Source organism: Helicoverpa zea, chromosome 25 (assembly GCF_022581195.2).
Source record: "Helicoverpa zea isolate HzStark_Cry1AcR chromosome 25, ilHelZeax1.1, whole genome shotgun sequence".
Classification (NCBI taxonomy): Eukaryota; Metazoa; Arthropoda; class Insecta; order Lepidoptera; family Noctuidae; genus Helicoverpa; species Helicoverpa zea.
This window is the reverse complement of record NC_061476.1, coordinates 1,450,922-1,473,166: the sequence shown is the minus strand read 5'-3', so window position 1 is coordinate 1,473,166 and position 22,245 is coordinate 1,450,922. Positions and strand designations below refer to the sequence as shown.

Here is a 22,245-nt window from a genome sequence, read left to right as displayed (position 1 = left end):
TTGACTATAAGATGTATGTCTCATAACACTATGCAACAGTGAAGATTCGGAGCTAACCTGATGATGGAGACGAAAGAAGGTCGAGGGAACTCGACAACTGAATATGTAAACTACCTCGTATTTGGGCTTGTATTATTTGTATTGAATAGACCTTTGCAACAGTGAAGGTTTGGAGCTGATCTGATGATGGAGACCAGAGAAGGGCGAGGGAACTCGACAACTGAATATGTGAACTACCTCGTGTTTGGGCTTAAATTATTCGTATTGATGAGAACTTTCCACTTATGCGGATAGTGACAACTGTGCTTGTCACTGAAAAGCCAAAAATAAAAAAAAAACTTTTTACAATAAAATAAAACAGACTCCCAAAAAAAACTATTCTTAGGAGCATCGGCCTAGAAGTCGGTGGGGATATAAACTTAGGCACGTCCATTAGACACCGACTTCTGAGGTAGTTTACATATTTTGTTGTCGAGTCCCCCCGACCTTCTCTGGTCTTCATCATCGGATCAGCTCCAAACCTTCACTGTTGCAAAGGTCTATTCAATACAAATAATACAAGCCCAAACACGAGGTAGTTTACATATTCAGTTGTCGAGTTCCCTCGACCTTCTTTCGTCTCCATCATCAGGTTAGCTCCGAATCTTCACTGTTGCATAGTGTTATGAGACATACATCTTATAGTCAAGTTTTTATCCTGCGCATGCCTACAACTTTCAAAAGTTGCCCTGAATTTCTCAGGGTTTCCATCATCAGATCCTGACCTGATGATTATGAGACCACCTGTGAGGTATACCCTATCAAACAAAAAAATAATTTAATAAAATAGTCCATTAATAGTTCTATGAACGATGTTTTCATAACAGCGCCTGAACAATTTTTAAAGCATTTTTTTCGTATGAAGGTGTAAAAAAAATGAATTAGAGAGTATGCCATATTTTTTTAAACATTTTTATCTTTTTTTTGAGATACGTCACATTGTTATAGGACGTGGGGCAATTTTGTATGGATTGTGATCCGTCTTCTTTGTACAAAAAGACGATAGTAACAGAAACTTCTATACAAATATGTACATATAAAACGTATGTTTGTCTACACATTCCACGACACTCACTTTGAGAGTAATACACTCTACGAAAAAGCTTTTAACTTAATCGATTCTCTATTATATTATGTACTTTTATTTAGTTAGACACAGTTCGTTGTGCTAGAATCGATATAGAAAAGTAATGCCCGTTTTCACCAACAATCTCTTAATCTAAGTGCCACTTAGAATAAGGGCTCTCCCAATTTTGACATAAATAACTATGTATAAGGGACCCCTAAACTTTGGTGAAAACGAAATTCTTATTAAGTGTTCCGTAAATGCTCTTAGGGGATCCCTAAATTTAGGTATTTGTTGGTGAAAATGGGCATTACTATTTTATACTTACTTAATATTGTATAAGAGGAAGTCTGAAAGTAGTGCCAGTTACAGAAAAGATGAGAAGTAGAAGATTGTCGTGGTATGGGCAAGTAGTGAGGAGGGATGATACGCATGCAACAAAGTGTGTGTTAATTATGAATGTAGTTGGATGGAGAGGAAGAGGAAGACCTAAGAAAAGATGGATGGATTGCCTGAAAGATGACATGAATAGGAAGGGAGTGAGTGTCAGTATGACGAGTGGCAGGGAAAATGGAAGAGGATAACATATTGCGCCGCCCCAAACAAAATTGGGAACAGGGCAGGAGGAAAAAATAATTTGTAAATAGGAAAGTAACTTTCGTCTATCCAATGGAAACAACAATGTAACCAATACTATGTACTTATCAAGCTTTTCTAACAGTCAATTATTATAATTAAAATATCACCAATTAGTGCTTCTAACTACCAACTATCCAGTTTGCAATATAATACGTCTAGACAACTTTCAGGTCAGAAAATGTAGTTTCAGCTTTACATGTAAGTGAGCTGTAGGGGGCGCCACGGGACGCATTGGATCGGTAAAAGTGTTATGGGGATTTTTATGGTATTTAAAAGCTTTTTTCTGCTTAAATATTGTGTTTTTATGAAGTTTAGAATCCTTAGGTGTATTTAGGGTGTTTCATTAATCTTTGATTTACGTATAATATTATGATTTTCTTATTGAAGTTTGAGGGTGTCGAATAACGTTTTTTTAGGGTTCCGTACCCAAAGGGTAAAACGGGACCCTATTGTTTTGTGCTCCTCTGTCCGTCCGTCCGTCCATCCGTCTGTCACCAGGCCGTATCTCATGAACCGGGATAGTTGAGAGAGCTGAAATTTTCACAGATTAAGTATTTTTGGTGCCGCTATAACAAAAAATACTGAAAACTATAATTAAATAAACATTTTGGGGGCTCCCATACAACAAACGTGATTTTTTTGTCTGTTTTATAAATAAGGGTACGGAACCCTTCGTGCGGGAGATCGACTCGCACTTGGCCGGTTTTTATTATTTAATTTGGAGGGGCTGAATACTGTTTTTTTTTTAATGTCGTATAAGAAGAACTATACAAATAAAGTTAGCTTAGTAGAATATTTCAAGGTACCTAGGTATCTAGCTCAGTCTATTCTCCAGTATCTACTAGCTTTTACTACAAACTTCAGCTGTCTAGACATGAGCTCTGAAATAAGATCAAAGATGAAATGTTCTTTGATCAAGATGTCAAATCTTGCTATTGGCGATGCAAAGATTACGCGCACGCCTCTAGTGGCGACATTTAGAAGCTGTCTAAGAACGACACTTAGTTTATTTTTTGAAGTTATGTTTAGATTATTCAGATGGATCACGATTATATACGGAAACCTGTTGCTAATAAAAGCAGAAATACGAAATATTGTTGCGTTCCTCAATGTAGTACTTAGGGAGATACGGGAATAAGTTTTCATTTATTCCCAAAAGACAAAATTATGAAGAATAAATGGAAGACTGCTTTAAGAATAGGCAAGCCAATTTCACCATCAATGAGAGTTTGTTCTCATCATTTTCAAGCTTCAAACTTTTTTCCAAACAGTAAGTATAATAATGTTTTTATTGTTCTATTGTACACAAATTATATTTATATGTATTTATAAGTTATTCATTTAGTTTAAGTACGCTAAGGCGAGGTTCTCGTCAGATAACGAGATTATGTTTATTGTTCCAGATTCTAAGGGTCAATCCCCACTGAAAGAGCAGCGGCCGGCAGCGGCCGCAAATGCAAGTGATAGAGCGCGAGCGCGGCGGGCCGCGCGGCGCCGCGCCGCGCCGCGCCGCACCGCGCCGCGCTCTTACATTGTCCGTGTTCTTACGGCCGCTGCCGGCCGCTGCTCTTTCAGTGGGAATTGACCCTAAAAGGCAGAAGTTGTATCCTTATGTCGTACCGTCTCAAAGTATTCCTAAAAGAAGCTCTGATAAAGAAGTACCATTAGCCTTTGTTTTGGCATTGGTTTTGTGTATCCTGCAGACGCACTAATTACATCGAGTACTGACAACATTATTATTGTCTTAAACACCAAAATGCCACATAAATCTGATTTGTATTTAATTTAATATGTTTTCTCTGACGTTAACTGTAACGAAAACTTTCAAAGTGTCGTTCTTAGACAGCTTCACTATTTTGACACTAGAGGCGCTAGTTAGAATCTTTGCATCGCCAATAGTGATCGATTCATAGAAATATCAGTGCTATGTGGACCATTAAGATATCATTCGAAGTCAAAACATTTCAATAAGATCGTCTAATTATTATTGATGCTAGTATCGAGTCTAATATCTACCTCTAGAAAGTTTTCCTATAAGTTACATAGTACAATCGGCAAAGAAAGTGGATTATCAGTTTTTTCTCAAATAAATCTGTAATGAATCTTTATCTTTATCTTTTAATGTGTATGTGAGATCTAATATTGCTAATGTTCACTTGTCTTACTTAGTGTAATAGTAATGAGAGTTGTCAATTGTTTTCCACCTATAGTACGTTACGTTAAATCCAATAGTGTAAAAGATCTTGTAGTTTTATGACGTTAGTCGTAGACCTCATTTTTTGGATGCTCGGGGTTTCACCAAAGTTGTTGTAAAAAAGTGTTTTTTAAAGTGTAACAAAATGACAACATCAGGCGTGCTAAAACATTACCTTATTTATTCTGAACTTTACTGAAGGCGGAAATAAAGATTGATAGGAATTCATACTAAACTTTAATTCATTAACCTTCAAAATCCACGGAAGTCCACACATTGCATAAGTGTGTTATCTAAACACTTCCACGCTAAGATTTAAAGAGATCGCAAAATAAAAAAGACGGATTGCTTTCAGCAATTAAATTCAAAATGGCGGCATGCCAAGATTTGTAGATCAAAAAATGAGTGGAGTCGAGGGTTATCGAAAACTTTAAAGAGATTAGTCATTCATTTCTTTGACTAGATATCTCATTTGAATTAGTAAATAAGAATTATGATAAAAGTGTAGTTTACGGTTAATGTGGTTTATGCTTATTTATTTTTATGTTCCAAGCGTATTACGTTAGCATAGAGTAGTTGAAAATTATGAACTGTACTTTTCCATTCGACTTACATATATTTTTTATTTAAGTACCAGAAAATGTTGCTGAATACAGAGCACCAACTAGTTTCTGTTAAGTATCATAAAACTATGAATTTATTAATTATTAAATTAAATGAAACAGCATTGATGATTCAACTATGTATGTCCAAAATAAGGAGCTCAAAGTCAAAGTATCTTTTTTTTTTAAATGTGCTCAAGTTACCCTCGAAAATCTTGAAAGACAAAATAGCAGAAAAAGGTGAAGTCCCTAGTTTTTACGTAGTAGTTTATAAGTACATATAGTCTGATATAGTAGGTGCTAACAATTTAATTTAAGCGAAAGAGTGCTTTACATGCAATAGGGAATGACCCAGACTTTGGTTTCCTATCGAAAAACTAAGTACATTCATACATACAGTCGTGATAAAGAAATTACTAGATAGACAGAATAGCCAAACTATTGTTCTGGTTATTGTTTGGACTATCATAGTCCAATAAAATGTTTTAGTAAATATTGAGGACAAAACGTTTATCCAAAGTGGTATAGCGTGAGACATGGTATCAGATCTTAAATTCTACTAGTCTATAAAGGCGAAAGTGTTTCTGTATGTGTGTTTGTTACTTCTTCGTGTACAGTAAAACTTATCATCATATGCCTAGCCTTTATTCCAATTAGGTACGTTTGGTCGACTTCCAGTCTAACTAGGGCTGCCATCTCGAATATTGCCAAACCCGGACAAACATTAAAAAAACCCGGACATTTGGCGTAAATCGCATTTTTTCCCCGAACGAGTACGATTTCTTTTAAACAAAATATTACCTAATTTGTAATCCATTTACTATTAACATATACTTAAATTCAATGAGGGGCTTCCTTACATGAAAAGTGTCCGGGCTTTCCCCGGACACTTCTTGAAACCCCGCCCGGACGGCCCCCGGACGGCCTCCAAACGAGGACAAATCCGGGGAAACCCGGACGGATGGCAGCCCTAAGTCTAACAGATGCAACTGAGTACCAGTGTTTTACAAGGAGCAACTGCCTATCTGACCTTCTTAACCCAATACCCTTAGGTTATACTGGTTGTCAGACTTACTGGTATCTGACTACCCATAACGTTTGCCAAACATGTTCAAATGTCACCGTAGGTATAACGTAGGTACAACGTGATAAAATCGTACTCAATATTCAAAATATTTTTTAGTTATTTTCTACTTACTTCCAAAGTATACACCACGTATACATACCAATACTCGTAAATATATTAATTATTTGATCTGTATAGTTACTGACTTTATCTCTTGCCAAACAAGGAATCGTTTTACGATATTTTTTACGATTCTTTCAATACCTTTTATAGACTTATTAATTATCATGGATTTGTCCACTCGTATTTCATTCAGTGATATTAATGAGTCCCATGTTTTTAACCCCCGACGCAAAAACGACGGGGTGTTATAAGTTTGACGTGTCTGTGTGTGTGTGTGTGTGTGTGTATGTGGCATCGTAGCTCCCAAACGGATGATCCGATTGTAATGCGGTTTTTTTTGTTTAAAAGGAGTGTCATTCGGGAGTGTTCTTAGCTATGTTTGGTGGAAATCGGTTCAGGTCTTCAAGGTCATCAGCTCGTTTGTTAGGTGTGAGAAGAATGTTACACGCTCAGTTTACTTGCAAGCATGTGTGGGATCTGAAATTTGAAACACTAATGTCTTCTGGAACCACCGAGCTGGTCTGCTGTTAGGGCACGAAGGTAGGAGACGTAACCCTGAACTGCCTTTTAGTAAACCCATCGAGTTTGGGCTCGTTGAATTTGTCTTGACTAGTTCTCTTCAATTGACGAGAACCTGATACTGGAAATGGGATGTGGCGGATGAAACCCTGGAATGCCGGAATGAAACGGATAAACCGATTTATATCTTCGCTGAAAATCTAGAATGACCAAAGGTTTATGTTTCCTCAATCTGTGCAATTCTCCCAGAGCCAGTATGTTATGAGGATTGTTAAACAGCATCCTTTGTCCGAGATCGCATAGAGCGACCCCATCTTAAAATAAAAGAAATTAACTGAAAGAAGAAAAAATTAAGGAGCTCCTTCAAAAAGCATGAAATAAAATTAAATTATAAATTTAAAAAAACCCCCGACCCAAAAAAAGTACGCAATTAGTATGACAAAAGGTTAAAAACGCTAAACCCTATAAAAAGCAAAAAATAACTTTTAACACTACGTAAGTACCAACTAAAGCATGTCAGACTAAACTAAATTTTGACGTGTCGGGGGACAATATAAATAAGAAGGACAAGTTACAATAATTGATGATCTTTTATTGAAGCTTTCTAGTAGATGGCGTTGTAAAAAAGACGAATTAGTTTATTAGAAGCTATGTCATTTCCCCGTTGCTTAGTTATAAAATTAGAAGTTTAATCATGTGTCCAATAAATAATTTTGTGGCTACACTTATTATTTCCTGATACAAAATAACAGTATTTTTTTCCTGGAAAGTGACTGATAGTGGCTATAACAGATATACGTGGTCTGGGTGTTATAATATGTATTTATAAATATGCATATATGTAGTTTATCAGTTGTGTTAGCACCCTTAACACAAGTTAATTAATAACTTTGCACGGGGCTAAACGACCGTGTGTGAAAAAGATGTCCCGACATTATACATATACGTGATTTTATTTATCTATTCTTAGGAAGGGACACAGGCGAATCCGTTTGAACCAGCTAGTATATAAAACCTTTGCCCTATGACAAGACAAATATGAAATTTATCTCAGATGATAAAACGACAATATACTCAGTTATTCAATGCGTCTGTCTGGCAAGACTACGGAATGAAATATGACTGTTTGACGTCATAGTGAGTGTATTTTCGACTATATTTCTGTCTGCTTTAGATACTAGACTTTCAATAGTACTTCAGCTGCTATATTTCTTTTTAATCCGCTCCTAGTTATTATAGAGAATGAATTGTTCTGTGATATTTTGTATGTACTTTGTCACATCTATCGTTAAATCTTTCGTCCAATCATTAAGTCTTTTGTAATAATAAATTACGCAATCACGACTTGGAGTTATTCTAAAAGGGCTGGACTGATTGAGATGGAATTTCGCACAGCGGGAGGTGATACCCTAAAGGTGAAATGATAATCGAAAATTTATTCAAAGGCACTTTTCGTACGCCAGAATTTCCATCCCTCAAAAATGCCCACATTTCACCACTTCCTATGTGCTATTACAGGGAAGAAGAAATAGGGTGACCCGAGGCGCTAGTGAAACCACTGGTCAAAGGCAGACCCTTTTTCGTTTTCGTCACAAACAAACAAACTTGCAGTCATGATATTTGTTAGTTAGTTTGAGAAATGGTAAACAAACACACCCCTGGACGAATGCGTTATATTTGCTCTAGACCTTGTCTGTCTTTATGTTTTCATGTAGCGCATTCACGATTCGGGGTCAAAAGTGCTATAAAGGAGTCTAATTTTGGATGCAACGTCTTCCGCGGTACGTTGCTAGTATGTGTTGTAGAGTAAGACCTAGATATTCTTGTTTTATAATCTGTTTTTTTATTGGTTTTAAATGAAGATATAGTTTGAGTCTGTTTTTTTCGTTTGGTCCGGCTACAAACTGAATTTTACGTAACCTCTTACGTAAGAAGAATTATTTTTCTTACTACGAAACTATAGATAAATCTCATGTTCATATTGATGTACTTTATTAAGTTCAGTGTGTACCTACACACTCTAGTATCCCATCTAGTATTCCTCACCTGCTTTCATGAGATAACATCTGTATATGTGTCAGTTCGCGGTAAAAGGTACCTTATGGGTGTTGGCACTTACGACATTATGTTTTTTTAGTCTAAGCAAGATTGTAGAATTTGTATCTCCAAATGACTTAAGCGCCAAAGTCCATAAGGTACCTTTTGTCATGAAATGACACATATTATGAACAATAATAAAAACCGAAAAATTACAAAAAAATATAGAATTTATCTCTAGTTTAGAATCTTACGACAGTTTATTATTTTCCTAGGCTTATAATCTTACGGATCTTGTTATTTTCCGGTGACGTATATAAAAACATAGCTATTTTCCTCAGTTATGTATATGTCACCGTAAGATTACAAACATCGTTAGATTACAATCTATCTCGAGAGATTGTAAACTGTCGAATTATTGTAAACCGTAACACCTGATTGCAATTTAACGCTTTATTATAGGTAATCTATCGATGAGAAATTGTCAAATTGTCAACTGTCCGAAAGCTCTCCCTGATTGGTCAGTCTTTTTGTAAGATCGAGAGCGATGTAGAGCGGTCAAATTGTCAACTGGCGTAGAACGGAATGCATCTTGCGCGCTGATTGGTAGAACGTCAAAAAAGACAATGTTCTTTGCAACTCCCGGTGTCACAGCTCTTTGACGTGCAAAAATAAGTGACGGTTTAATTTTTTATAAAATCAAAAATTGTACTTAATTTTTAAGACTCAAATTACACACAATTAAAAATTGTATTAAAAATTGAAGTTAGTGACGAAAACGAATCGCTGCAAAACCGACTCCACGTAGTCTTGTCTGCCCTACCCCTAGAGTGCAATTCAAAACCGCGTAGGCGCGGAGGGGCGAGGCGGCCTGCGAGCTGAGGCGCAGGTAGTTTCAGCGCTCGCCGCCGCGGCTGAGGCTGGCCGGCTCCGCCGGCCAGCAAGCCGAAGCTGCGGTGGTGAGCGTGAAAACCATCTGCGACGATAAGCTCGCATGGGACCGCCGGAGCCCCGCAGCGCCGGAGCCGTGACAGAAGTTATGCTTGCTGCATGTTGCATGCTTACTTCCATGCTGGGTCAATTAATATGGGATGTGTTATATTTTAAACAAAAAACTCAGTAGGTACGAGTTAAAAAATTAGAAGGTAAATAAATATGTTTATGATGTCATTTAATAGTATTTAAGAAGTTTACTGTTAGAATGCATGCTACAAATTTAGATGCAAAAAAATAACCATCATGCTGAGTTGTATTTAGAGTGGAAGATAACTCGTGGCTAAGATAGTATTATTTAGATGCTCGACGCTTTATTAATTGTGGCTGACTTAGTAATTTAGAAGGCAACATACATTTTTGGGGGCGAATAATGATATTAAAAAGAAGCCTGTTTAATTAGCACCCCTTTTATTTTATTTTTAAATATTAGTTTGTATTTGAAGACAAAATACCTAACCGTATTTTTATAAGAGTTATTTTTATATAAATTTAATACTTGAAGAATTTTTGAAGAGCATTTATTTTATTTAACTGACACCTCTATTTCATTCCTAACTCTACGGGAATTCCATGGGAACAGAACGGCTGGTCGCGATTGGTCGATCTTACAAAAAGACTGACCAATCAGAGAGAGCTTTCGGACAGTTGACAATTTGACAATTTCTCATCGATAGATTATAATATAGCGAAAAATAATGCGTTAAATTGCAATCAGATGTTACGGTTCACAATAATTCGACAGTTTACAATCTCTCGAGATAGATTGTAATCTAACGATGTTTGTAATCTTACGGTAACATATATACTATTTCAATTCGGCCATCTGTCGAAGCTATTTTTCAATATTCTGTTATTTCAATAGATCGAACAAACATCATCGGCCGCCCACTCGGAAAGTCAATAATATAGGCGAAATATCTCAATTTTATGAACTGGCTTACATTTCATTTACGACGTATAATGTCGTAAATTGTGCATTAATTCGAAAAATCTTTAGAGGGGACGGATATGATCCTTCTGATTACCGAGTATTTAAATTTTACGATGGTCACTGATGATCAATTCAAATTATGTATGTCGGGAGAAAATGAAATTGTTCTTTTTACTTAATTTTTTTTGGGATCGGTTAAAAAAATTATTCCTTAGGGTCCAATAAAAACACTGTTTTAGAACGATCGGTGGACCTCCAATAATCGCTCTTAAGGTAAACATACTACATACACATAAGGAAACCGAATCTATGCACTGTTAAACTGGTCTTATTTCAATCTATTCAGTGTCCTATTTAAAGATCTGTCTAGGCGGCTGGTTGACGCTTCTCGTGACCAAAAGGCTGGCTATTACCTCGAAAAAAGGATCAGCATGACCATCCAACGAGGTAATGCTGCCAGCCTCTTGGGTACGCTCCCAGTTGACAGCGATGGGGATGAATTTTTGACGCGTTTTAGATAAAATTTTTTTTTTTTTTATTGTTTTACTCTAAAACTAACCAACCATTTTCGTCTTTCCAGGTAAAAATGTCAACGGAACAGCCCCAAACGACTGGGGCTACGACCCCCGGGGCGGACAGCGTGGTAGACCCCAGTATAGCAGCCCCAACCCCGGCTCCCCGCAAGCAGGCGAGGCCGCGGGGCAAGCCACAGCCTGAGAAGCCTAAACGGAGCTTGTTCTGCTTAGGACTTAAGAACCCTCTGAGGAAGTTGTGCTATGATATTGTTGAGTGGAAGTATCCTTTTTAAAAGTCATGTATTTTAAAATTTTCTATTTTATGATACTTTTAAGTAAGTAAACCTTTAGTTGTGGTAGCCTTATGGTTAAAGTATCAGCCTTTCAAGTATGAGTGTGCAGGTTTCGATTCCAGGTCAGGCGAATACTAATGTAACTTTTGAATGTTATGTTTACGTACTTTTTTAAGGTATCTTGGACAATATTGGCAAAATAAAAGTGGACTTTAAGCCTGGAATTCGAAGTCTGAAATCACCAATTCGCCTTGAGCAAGCAATGCTGATGAAAGCTCATTTCTTTTCTGTGTGAGAAGAGGCCTGCAACCTGCAGTGCATAATAAAAAGGCTGATGATTACGCATTGTTTTTTTCAAAGGTTTCCTTAACAAACTTCTTTCAGACCATTTGAATACATGATATTGACGACGATTTTTGCAAATTGTATAGCTTTAGCAGTTTTCACACCGTATCCGTCCAGTGATACTAATAATACTAATCAAATATTGGTGAGTATGATTTAATTATTATGTTATTTAAATCTCTAACACAAAGTAAGAAACCCCATGCACATTTTTGTCGAATCATCACATTTCCAACACTACTCAATGTGGTTGAATGCTTTGAATGATGAAAATCCAGGAAGTTATTTGCTTATTGATATACTTATTATATTTGATGTACGGGGTATACCTAAATATGCATATGGTGCATTCCCATACGTGTCATACATTTGATTTGATTTTGATTTGATTTGAAACCCATTCAGTAGTTTCCGAGATACTTCAGAAACTAACATTTAGAGAAAATGAAAATCAGAAAGACGTATCAGGGTCATATTATTCTGCTAGTGTATAATTTGAGTACAACACACTTAATATTTATTATACTACCACTGTTTCCAGGAAAAAGTAGAATGGATATTCATGGTGATATTCACCGGGGAGTGCGTGATGAAGATCATCGCCTACGGCTTTCTGTTCCACCCGGGAGCGTATCTCAGGAACACCTGGAATAGTTTGGATTTCACCATCGTTACTATTGGGTGAGTTTGTAGCTTTCCATTAGGAGGTGATGATGCGGTATATGGCAGATGATGGATGGAGATAGAAGATATTGAAAGTGAATATGACTCGTAGGATCGTTCCAAGAACCATCGCGATTTTATCACACAAATTGAACTCGAACATGTCAGATTGATGCAATACTATTGTTATTTATAATGAAACCTACTGATAGGCGATCAATGTCAATAATCTTCAAAAATGTCTTATTAAAGAACTTATATCAGAAGTAGAGGATGAATACCTATATGTAGCTCATTTGAGTGGGCTGAAATTACGCGCCTCACTACCTCATTCACGATGCACGGTGAACTTAAAATGAAGTATAAATGATTAACATGTTTTGATTATGTTTGTTTCAGTATAGCGAGTATGATCCTGCAATACATTTCAAAAGACTCATTTGACGTGAAAGCTTTAAGAGCTTTCCGAGTGTTGAGGCCTCTTCGACTGGTCTCTGGTGTGCCAAGTAAGTTTGAGACCCATACTTATACACATTTCCTGAGTACTGCTTACATATCGTTGATGAGAAATTTACGAATACTGCTCAAATCCCAAACGCAGAACAGTTTACATAGAAGATTTTTGAATTCGGAGTATTTTGTCACTAGAGCTTCAAGAGTTTTGTGCCGTGGGTACTGCATTAAATAAATTTATAATATTTAAAGCCAAAAATGAGCACATCGCAAATCTAATTAAAAAATATATAACTCATACACACTAATATCTTCGAAGGAGGAATATTAATTGGTTATCTTTTATATTCCAGGTCTCCAAATTGTGTTAAATTCCATATTGAAAGCAATGGTGCCGTTGTTCCACATCGCTTTCTTAGTCCTGTTCGTGATCATCATCTACGCCATCATCGGCTTGGAGCTGTTCTCTGGCATCTTACATGAAACGTGCTTCAAGAATGGGACTAAAGGTATTGTATATTTCATTGGTTAAGTTTGTATCAACCCTTTCCTCAGTGGCGTAAGCAAATGAGCACATGTGATGAGAAGGGATGAAATGCTACAATTAGTAAGTTAAGTATGTGGAGGGAGCAGGCAGACCGGTTAAAAAATGGGTAAATTGCCTAAATGGCATGAATAAAAATTCAAATAAGTACATATATGTATATGCAGAAATTTAATGTAGGGGCCATTATAAAAAAAATGGAAGATCTGGCAGTTGCAGGTTCTTAACTATTGATTGATGGTAAAAAATATTTTCTACCGTCACTAATATCAATATTGTATTCATGCAACTTTTCGACTATTCTATCATTTATTCCATCACAATAACCAAAACATAACCACATTTCCAGATGAGCTCATAGACGACCCAAGTCCTTGCAACAGTGAGCCTGGTGACTTCGGCTACAAGTGTCCTGAGAACTACGTCTGCCGCGGCGACTGGCCCGGAATCAACTACGGTATCACCAACTTCGATAACATCGGCTATGCTATGCTGACCGTCTTCCAGTGTATCACTCTTGAAGGGTGGACTGATATTATGTATGCTGTGAGTATTGATGCTGTGTTTATTTGTTTTTGGATCATCTTGTTCATATTCGTGTATTTTTTTTTTTTTTGTTAATCACTGGTTTAATATTGTTTCTCTAAAGCTAAAAGCTCCCCGCTGGTTATAAGTTAATGCCTCTATTATTTTATTTACTTTTTGCTGTTTTTCCTAACTTCTTGAACCCGAGGATTTCTTCCTATGCCACTCGCGTTAAGAATTTTTAGTTATCCCTTGTTCCCAAATGCACAATTATTGTCACAGTCTTTTTTGAAACAATGTTGGTTTTACTTGCAACATACCATCAGTTTTAAATCGAAACTCATTTGTACCTTTAGACTGTATTTGAATAAACACTAACATACACTAAACTATATGTTTCAGATAGCCAATGTGAAAGGCAACACATGGCCGTGGATCTACTTCGTGACGCTCGTCATCTTTGGTAACTTCTTCGTCATGAATCTCATTCTCGGTGTGTTGTCTGGGTAAGTGTTAAATCTTAACCAATATCTAGGGATATTGGTTAATATCCCTAGATATAGAGGTTAATATTATTAAAGAGATAGTGACCATGTCTATCTGTTAGTAGGGCTTTCATGGGAAAACTTGGATATAGGTTTTTTGTTGGGCCGATTTATGAATCCGAAAGCCGAGGACATCTTTCACTAGCAAAAAGATGCATAGTGATGATTTTCTCGGATTATTTAAGTACGAATATAAATAAAACTCAGAGTGACAAATGCCGTGTGCTGAATTAGAAACTAGTAAATGACAAAATCACTTTAAATTCCTAAGAATTATCTAATGTTGTGGTGACGTAAACTAATTTCAAAGAACAGATGTATCTTGCTTTTGATATAATTCATCTTGTTGTCGCACTCCCTGTCCACTGCAGTTGTGTAAGGATGAGTAAGTATTGTAAATTATAGAAAATTGTATAGTGTTTCTTTACTGTAGGTAGGTATTACATTTATATTTAGTGCACTGTAAGACTTTTTGCCTGCCTCTACAAGAATGTTAGCATGATCACTTACAAAAAACGATGGCATGTGAAAACTGACAATATTTATTTTCCCCGACTCCAAAAAAGGAAGAGGTTCTCACTTCAACTGTTTTTTTTTGTCTTAAATTTTTAACCGAGTTCAAAAAAGGGGGCTATATATTTTTTTAAATAAAGACTCACATTATTATTTTATCTTCACAGAGAATTCTCCAAAGAAAGAGAAAAAGCGAAGAATCGAGGTGATTTTCAAAAATCCCGTGAGAGGCAACAGTTTGAAGAAGATTTGAAAGGATACCTGAATTGGATCACAGTAGCTGAAGAGTTGGACCTGGAGAATGATCAGGGACAGAAAGAGGATGATACGGACTCACAAGGTAATGATTAATTAGAGGTTTTGAATAAAATGTGTAAGTAGCGAAGTATACGTAAATAATCTGTTTGATTAAAGGTAAAATGAAACATCAACAAAATATTATAACAGGCACGAGATCTTAACGGACATTAATAAAATAAAAAGAATAGAAAACACAAAAGCACATAAAATATGAAGATCCAAAATTGTTTCTGACAAAATTCTTACTAATATTATAAATGTGAATGTATTAATAAACTGGTAGTAGGAAGCTAATATAGTTTTTGTGTTTTAGGTAAAAAAGACAGAAAAAGCAACGAAGGATCTCAAAGCAATATAAATACAAGTACTGAACAAGGACACGGGTCTACCTGCAAGATTTACTGTAGGAGGTTCGATAAGGTACAGCACAATCCTTAAATATTTTACTTATAATCCTTACTAATGTTACAAATTAGAAAGTAAGTCTAAACCGGCTGTACCGATTGAGATGCATTTTTTATCCGAGCTTTGCAAGCAGTTCCTCAGAAAGTGGGTGAAACCTTGACTAGAAGCTATACTTCATAGAGTAATACAAACTTAGACACCTAGTCGAAAACGAGTTGCCTAAGTGATAGATATGGTAAAATAATAAAAAAAACAATACACTTTTAGGTGAATCGGCGCTTACGAAGACAATGCAGGAAGGCGGTAAAATCTCAGACGTTCTACTGGGCTATCATTGTACTCGTATTCTTGAACACGTTGGTGTTAGCTACTGAACATCATGAGTAAGTATACCTTGGTTTAATTGGTTATACCTAGCTTTATGAAAGTCTATCAAAAACCAACTGCTTAGCCTTTTCGCAATTAAGTGAGGGGGAGGCTCCTATTTTAATCATCAGTATTTTATCTCCTGAAACCATTTATTTGAACAATCTAATAACCTAGCTCTTGAGAAAAGACAGACTACTTTTATCCGAATAAACTAAACGAAGTAGTTCCCTAAAGATTCAGTCGGAACCGCGGAGAAGAGAAAGATTTTACTTAATAAAGCGTTTTTTTATTTCAGCCAACCACACTGGTTAGACCACTTCCAGAACTACGCTAATTATTTCTTCGTCGTGCTGTTTACTATGGAGATGTTGGTGAAGATGTACGCACTGGGTTTACAAGTAAGTTACTCTTTTTCCTGACATAGGTACTATTAGCCTAATTTATACTTTTGTAGTCCAAAATCTGTCTTTTAACAACTACGTTAGGGTCAACTGTCAGGTCTTTGACTAGAAGGCTAGGGCCCAGTTCCAGAATTTTACGTGAAGTGACTGACTGACCTCCTTGGTCCGTTCTGTCCGGTCAGTTATCTGGGCTGCCTGATAATCATTGATAAGACTGGTTGTCACACTTTCAGGCTTCTGATTGCTTGAAAGATGCCCAAATGACCTATGGAAATGTGTCTTCAAAATACAGAGGAAGCCTTTATGTCAGAGATGGTCATCAATTTTTTTTTCTTTCATCTTCCAGGGTTACTTCGTCTCCCTGTTCAACCGTTTCGACTGCTTCGTGATGTTCTGTTCCATCGTGGAGCTGGCGCTGACCATCACGGACACCATTCCTCAGCTTGGTATATCTGTGTTGCGGTGTGTTCGACTGCTCAGGGTGTTTAAGGTTACCAAGTAAGTTTAATCGCTTTTTCAGATCCATTCTTGGATGTCAATTATTAGTTTTCATCAGCGGTTTTACCTGCGTTAAGTTAAACTTCTCCACTTACCTAGTTAAAAAGTAACCTAGCCTTCTTCGACAAATGGGCTATCTAAAAGTTCAGTAAAGAGTCCAGTAGTGGAGCGTTCAAGGGAAAGTTATTAAGAAAGGCCTTTAGGCAACTTTTGTGGTGTTCTTTTGGGATAGGTAACCGCTGGTGGGGGGCAGTTTTCAGGTATAATAAGTCTGTACATAGGTAGCCAGATAAGTAAAACTCTATTGCATTTGCATAATTTTTTTACATCAATATACTATTTATTTTCAGGTATTGGCGTTCCCTCTCAAACTTGGTAGCTTCTCTTCTGAACTCAATCCAGTCCATCTTCTCTTTACTTCTACTTCTCTTCTTGTTCATCATGATCTTCGCGCTGCTGGGCATGCAGGTCTTCGGAGGGAGATTTGATTACGAGCCTGAAGAGGAGAAAGAGAGACACAATTTTGACTCTTTTTGGCAAGCAGTGCTGACTATGTTTCAGGTAATATAATATCCTTACCTACTTTAATTGCACAGTAATAAATTATTCTACCGTTGTATGCTCATTAGTGTCCTATTTATAACTTTGTTAACTATTGTGACCAACTGATAAACTAAAGTCTCTATAATGTACCATATAGTTGCCATCAAATAACTTTGCTACTCTGAGATTGTCTTTGGCTGATTATTATTCTTTAATTTATTCTTTTGAAATAATTATTTTACGTGTATTATATTATTCTTTTAGATATTAACTGGTGAAGATTGGAATGCTGTAATGTACCACGGTATCAACGCGTACGGTGGTGTCGGCACGGCTGGGATGCTGGCCTCTATTTACTTCATCGTCATCTTCATCTGCGGTAACTGTATCCTTTTCAAAAAGGTCTCAATATTTTCTTATGTACTGCTTGTATGTAAAAACAAATGGACCGGTTTCTAAAATTCCTTCAGCATTACATTTCTGTACATATAGTCCTTGGCTTAAATAGGCTATAAATTATCCAGCTATGGTAAGAAGTGGACGTCCTATGGCTGAGATGATGATGATGATGATGATGATGGTAAAAAGTATTCCAGAGATATGGGTAATTAATACGTGTTTGTAGAAAATAATAATTTCCTTAGAGAATGAATACAGATATCTTGCTGAACGTGTTCTTGGCTATCGCTGTCGACAATCTGGGAGATGCTGAGGAGATGGATGAAATACAAAAGGAGAAAGATGTAAGATTAACTTTACTTATAAGTTCTGCTTAAAGAAATAAACAAGTTTTTTCAGTGCCTGTAAGATACAGTACATAATAAGAGAAATGAAACTATTTCGATTGGATAGGTACTGATCATGTGTATAACCGACGTAAATAGCAACATCGATTGCAGCATTGATGGAGAATCATGAACTTGTAACTATATACACAACTGAATTTGAACGTTACAAGAAAACGTCAAACCTAAATCAAAATAGCCCTTGTTGAGGAATTAACTAAATAGATATTATCATTATTATAATTTCTCAAGTTGTATTTATTTATTGACAGGAAGCTGAAAATCCAGAAGCAGGTAATCCACAACTGGATGAAGAGAGAGGCGAGACTGATGATGAATACGTCAACGAAGAAGAAGGATATTCTAGTGAAGGGTAAGTAGTAACAATCAGAAACACTGTCTCTAAACGATTGTCTGTTGGCTTGGAAGTAAATCTACTTAAACAAGCACTTCTACATAAAGCACATTTTCATCACCAAACATTTCTAACACAATGTATTTTTCTTATGTAAAATCTTCTGGAATGCTGCTGCTAGGTGCAAATATGTCTCCAATTGCACTAGAACAATTAGTTATCCAGCATCTTCATTCTATTAATCTCTATCTTCCTAATTTTTCCTGAAAATATCTTATCTAAAACTATAAGCTATAAGCTCTTCATTTCATTCTGGTTTGTGTATCTGCTAATTTTACTCTTCTAAACTGTTTACTAACAGCCGGCCTTACAAGAAATATAAAAGGGTACCCAGGTAAGACGAAACGTTCCACTTGTTTATTCTTAACACTTTTAATGTATTGTTTTTAAATCTATCGTAAAGCTTATCAAAGGCTGTTGTTTTATCATGATTATTGAATTCAGCACCCGGAAAATATCATGATGATATAGACCTGATTTTTGATGTAAATGTCTCCAGGTCAGACCACGAGTATGAAGAGACTGGTTCAGAAGAAGATGTGGAGGAGCAGGAACAAGAAACGAGAGACGAAGCCAACGATACTTTAGTCGGAATTGAGAAGAAACAAAATGGCAAGTATTAATAGTAGTATTCAATTTAAATCTATAACTTAATCTAGTAAGTAGGGTGTACAATGAATGGTAAATTAATGTTCGTCCGTGAAATCTTGCCGCTTTCTGCTCTATTTTCCAAAATATAACCCAAAAGCGGGTCTGTATTTATTCCTCTCACATCAAAAAATTGATAACAAAAGGATATCATAAACCTGTCTTGGTTTACCTGTTAGAATAATTTCAGCTTCCTAATAGATGTTATTATCTTCATGTGTGCCTTTTTTCACCAGGAGATATAAAAAAAGATGATTCACCAAAGCGTCAGCTAGCCGCGACTTCAGCTCGACCCAGGAGGCTGTCTGACGTGGAAATGAAGAATGAGGATAAACCGATTCCCGAAGCCAGCAGTTTCTTCATCTTCTCTAATACTAACTGGTTTGTCGTTTGAACTATATTTTAATGCAAATAAGGAGTTATTTATTTCGCATCCTCGCAGACACTGATCCCGATTAAGACTTTTCGTATGGAGATATACCTTCATAGGCCATTGTGCGTGAATTTTTCTCCCGGCAAAACCTCTAAAAACTCTTGGTACCTAATGAATGAATGACGATAGCAGGAGTATGACGATATAATAAACTCTAAGACAACTAATTTCTATGTAACCAAATCCATTTGTGTGCCATGGTGCCATATGCTACCAATGGAATCTCGTCTTTAACTTTTACTGCTGCTCTTCAACTTTTTTTGTTTCTCTCCTAGGTTCCGAGTGACGTGCTACAAAATCCAGAAAAACTCGTGGTTCAAGAATTTGATTCTGCTGTGTATTCTTGCGTCGTCTCTCATGTTGGCTATGGAGGATCCTGTGGGATCGAAAGATAGTGAGACTCAGACTGAGGTATGTTTTTATTGTAATGAAGTAGACCTTTATAAACGAGATTTTATCTTACAACAAGGTTAATAAAACCATGAATTCTATCATCTTCGTTTAATAGCAAAATACTGATTTACAAGAATAACAATAGGTACTTCTAGACCTCATATAACAGCTATGATCCTCAACATTATGATTTTTTCATATATTTTCATCACGCTAAACTCAAAGTGAGAATTTTCGACATACATAGTACTCCGAAAATCACTGACTTTACAAAAACAAAGCTCATTTTGTGAAGATCAAGCTGATTCTCTTTCCTTTTTACTTTTTCCAGATTCTTCGTAAAATAGATTACTTCTTCACCGCTGTGTTTACCTTGGAGCTGATACTGAAGGTCATAACCTACGGCTTCATCTTACACAAGGATGCGTTCTGCAGATCTGCATTCAATCTGCTGGATTTACTCGTCGTCATTGTGTCTTTGATTTCTTTGGATGGGTGAGTGGTTATTATAGATTTTTATGTTTCCACTAGGAAATGGTTGGGTTTTAAATATCTACAGTGAAAGTATGGGTCTTACTAATGGCTATATCGAATATCAATCCTAACTAATAATATAAATGAGAAAGTAACTCTGTCTGTCTGTCTTTCTGTCTGTCTGTCTGTCTGTCTGTCTGTCTGTCTTTTCTTCACGCCTAAACTACTGAATCGATTTGTGTGAAATTTGGTACAGATATAGTTTGAAACTTGAGAAAGGACATAGGATAGTTTTTATTACAAAAAAATATAAAAATAAAATTTATTCCGGACATATAGCGCCACCTATTGGTCAAACCAAAAATCTACCGGAAGTTACTATTCCACGCGAAAGAAGTCGCGGGCAAAAGCTAGTGTACATATAAGTGAGACAAGAGAGAAGATCACTCTTAAGAGGAGGAGTTATAAAGACGGTTTGCTGCAATTTTTAACATTGGTTAAATATTAAAAATGTGTTTCCTTTCGTCCAGGTCCAAAAACACTGTGAACTTCATTAAGATTTTGAGAGTGTTTCGAGTTTTGAGACCTTTGAGAGCAATCAACAGAGCTAAAGGATTGAAGGTTAGTGTCAACATTTTCTATTCTTACTCAAAATAATTTGATAATATCTTCGTAAAATAATAAATTTGTAGAGATAGAATAAACAGAGAGTATTTTTATCAATTTTTAGCACGTAGTACAATGTGTGATCGTCGCTATTAAGACGATTGGCAACATTTTGTTGGTGACAAATCTTCTACAGTTCATGTTTGCTGTCATGGGAGTGCAAATGTTCAAGGTAGGGAAGAGGAAAAAATTGACAAACAATATTAAAATTTTTTTTACTCACTAAGACACCTTTGGGTCAATTTATTTACAATTTACATTATATGGAAGTAAGTATTTTATGCACCCGGAAATTATTCTTGCACTATATTTTCTAAAAAATCTACTTTTCTACACAAATCATCTGATTTCGTTTCTTTAATATGTGTGAGGCTTATTTACGTGCAATCCAAAAAATTAGTTTACTAACAATTTTTTTTCGCTTCTGCCCGTGGGTCCAAAAAATTCTATTTTGTTATTTCTATCTAGGAGCTTGCATGCTTCGTTTTGTTTTTATTTTTCAATTAAAATTAGCCCAAAGGTGTTGTGTGATGTTTTTTAAGTTTTTTTTTTACGAATTTTGTGATTTTTTGGACTCAAAATTAAGTGCTTCGGTGTGTTTCTGTTGCACAATGCCCTACCTTGACATTTCACTCGAAAACTAGGAGTGAGGTACTTGGTTTATTAGTGTGTTTAAGGTTTTTTTTTTATTGTTGAAAAGCTACAGTCAGACCGGGACCCTGACACGTTTGTACAAAAGCGAATAAAGATTTTTTTTTGTTTCTGTAAAACCAAGGACTAACGCGATGTAAGTAGGTGACATTTCCCCCCAGTTTTTTTGTTTTTTTTCCTAACATTTTTTATTTAATTTTTGCATTTTGTTTTTTTTTTCCACAAACTTATGCATCGTGGTTTGCATACACCTACACAAACGCACATTGGGACAAATGGGCGAAAATAAAAACACAAAAAATTATAAAAAAATATACTTCAATTGGGTAACGTTTTATTTTGGCCGCTTTAACATTTTTTGCATTTTTTGTGCTTTAGTATGTGGTCAAATGTGTGTTTGCTTCTATCAAGTCAATTGGAAATATTTTCATTATAAATCATATGCTGCAATTCATGTTCGCTGTTGTGGGTATACAGTTGTTTAAGGTAATTTGATGACAATATTTGTATTATTTTAAAAATAGGCGTACAGGGTAAAAGGTTTGTAATATATTCTTTTTTGTATCTTTACAAAATATCCAAATCAGTTTTCTATCTTCAACTATGATAATTTTATGACTGACGACCATAATTTATTTGGCAAAGTATAAAAAAGT

The 22,245-nt window shown here is 36.0% G+C and overlaps 1 protein-coding gene across 4 annotated transcripts in view; it reads left to right on the top strand.

The window, feature by feature from the left end:
- LOC124642743 (muscle calcium channel subunit alpha-1-like) overlaps positions 1-22,245 on the top strand; it is a 79,075-nt gene that overhangs the window by 36,163 nt on the left and 20,667 nt on the right. For all 4 annotated transcript variants that reach the window (XR_006985810.1, XM_047181361.1, XM_047181360.1 and 1 more), the window contains exons 2-23: positions 10,793-11,007; positions 11,405-11,510; positions 11,907-12,046; positions 12,428-12,534; positions 12,835-12,990; positions 13,375-13,571; positions 13,953-14,056; positions 14,776-14,948; positions 15,222-15,328; positions 15,581-15,696; positions 15,978-16,080; positions 16,430-16,581; positions 16,932-17,142; positions 17,389-17,509; positions 17,782-17,867; positions 18,182-18,282; positions 18,824-18,936; positions 19,209-19,353; positions 19,681-19,816; positions 20,130-20,293; positions 20,803-20,893; positions 21,003-21,110. Coding sequence is in view for 3 of the 4 variants with exons in the window: in XM_047181361.1 (XP_047037317.1) it covers positions 10,793-11,007; positions 11,405-11,510; positions 11,907-12,046; positions 12,428-12,534; positions 12,835-12,990; positions 13,375-13,571; positions 13,953-14,056; positions 14,776-14,948; positions 15,222-15,328; positions 15,581-15,696; positions 15,978-16,080; positions 16,430-16,581; positions 16,932-17,142; positions 17,389-17,509; positions 17,782-17,867; positions 18,182-18,282; positions 18,824-18,936; positions 19,209-19,353; positions 19,681-19,816; positions 20,130-20,293; positions 20,803-20,893; positions 21,003-21,110 (2,952 nt within the window). In the remaining variant the exon portion in view is untranslated. The remainder of the gene's footprint in view (positions 1-10,792; positions 11,008-11,404; positions 11,511-11,906; positions 12,047-12,427; positions 12,535-12,834; positions 12,991-13,374; positions 13,572-13,952; positions 14,057-14,775; positions 14,949-15,221; positions 15,329-15,580; positions 15,697-15,977; positions 16,081-16,429; positions 16,582-16,931; positions 17,143-17,388; positions 17,510-17,781; positions 17,868-18,181; positions 18,283-18,823; positions 18,937-19,208; positions 19,354-19,680; positions 19,817-20,129; positions 20,294-20,802; positions 20,894-21,002; positions 21,111-22,245) is intronic.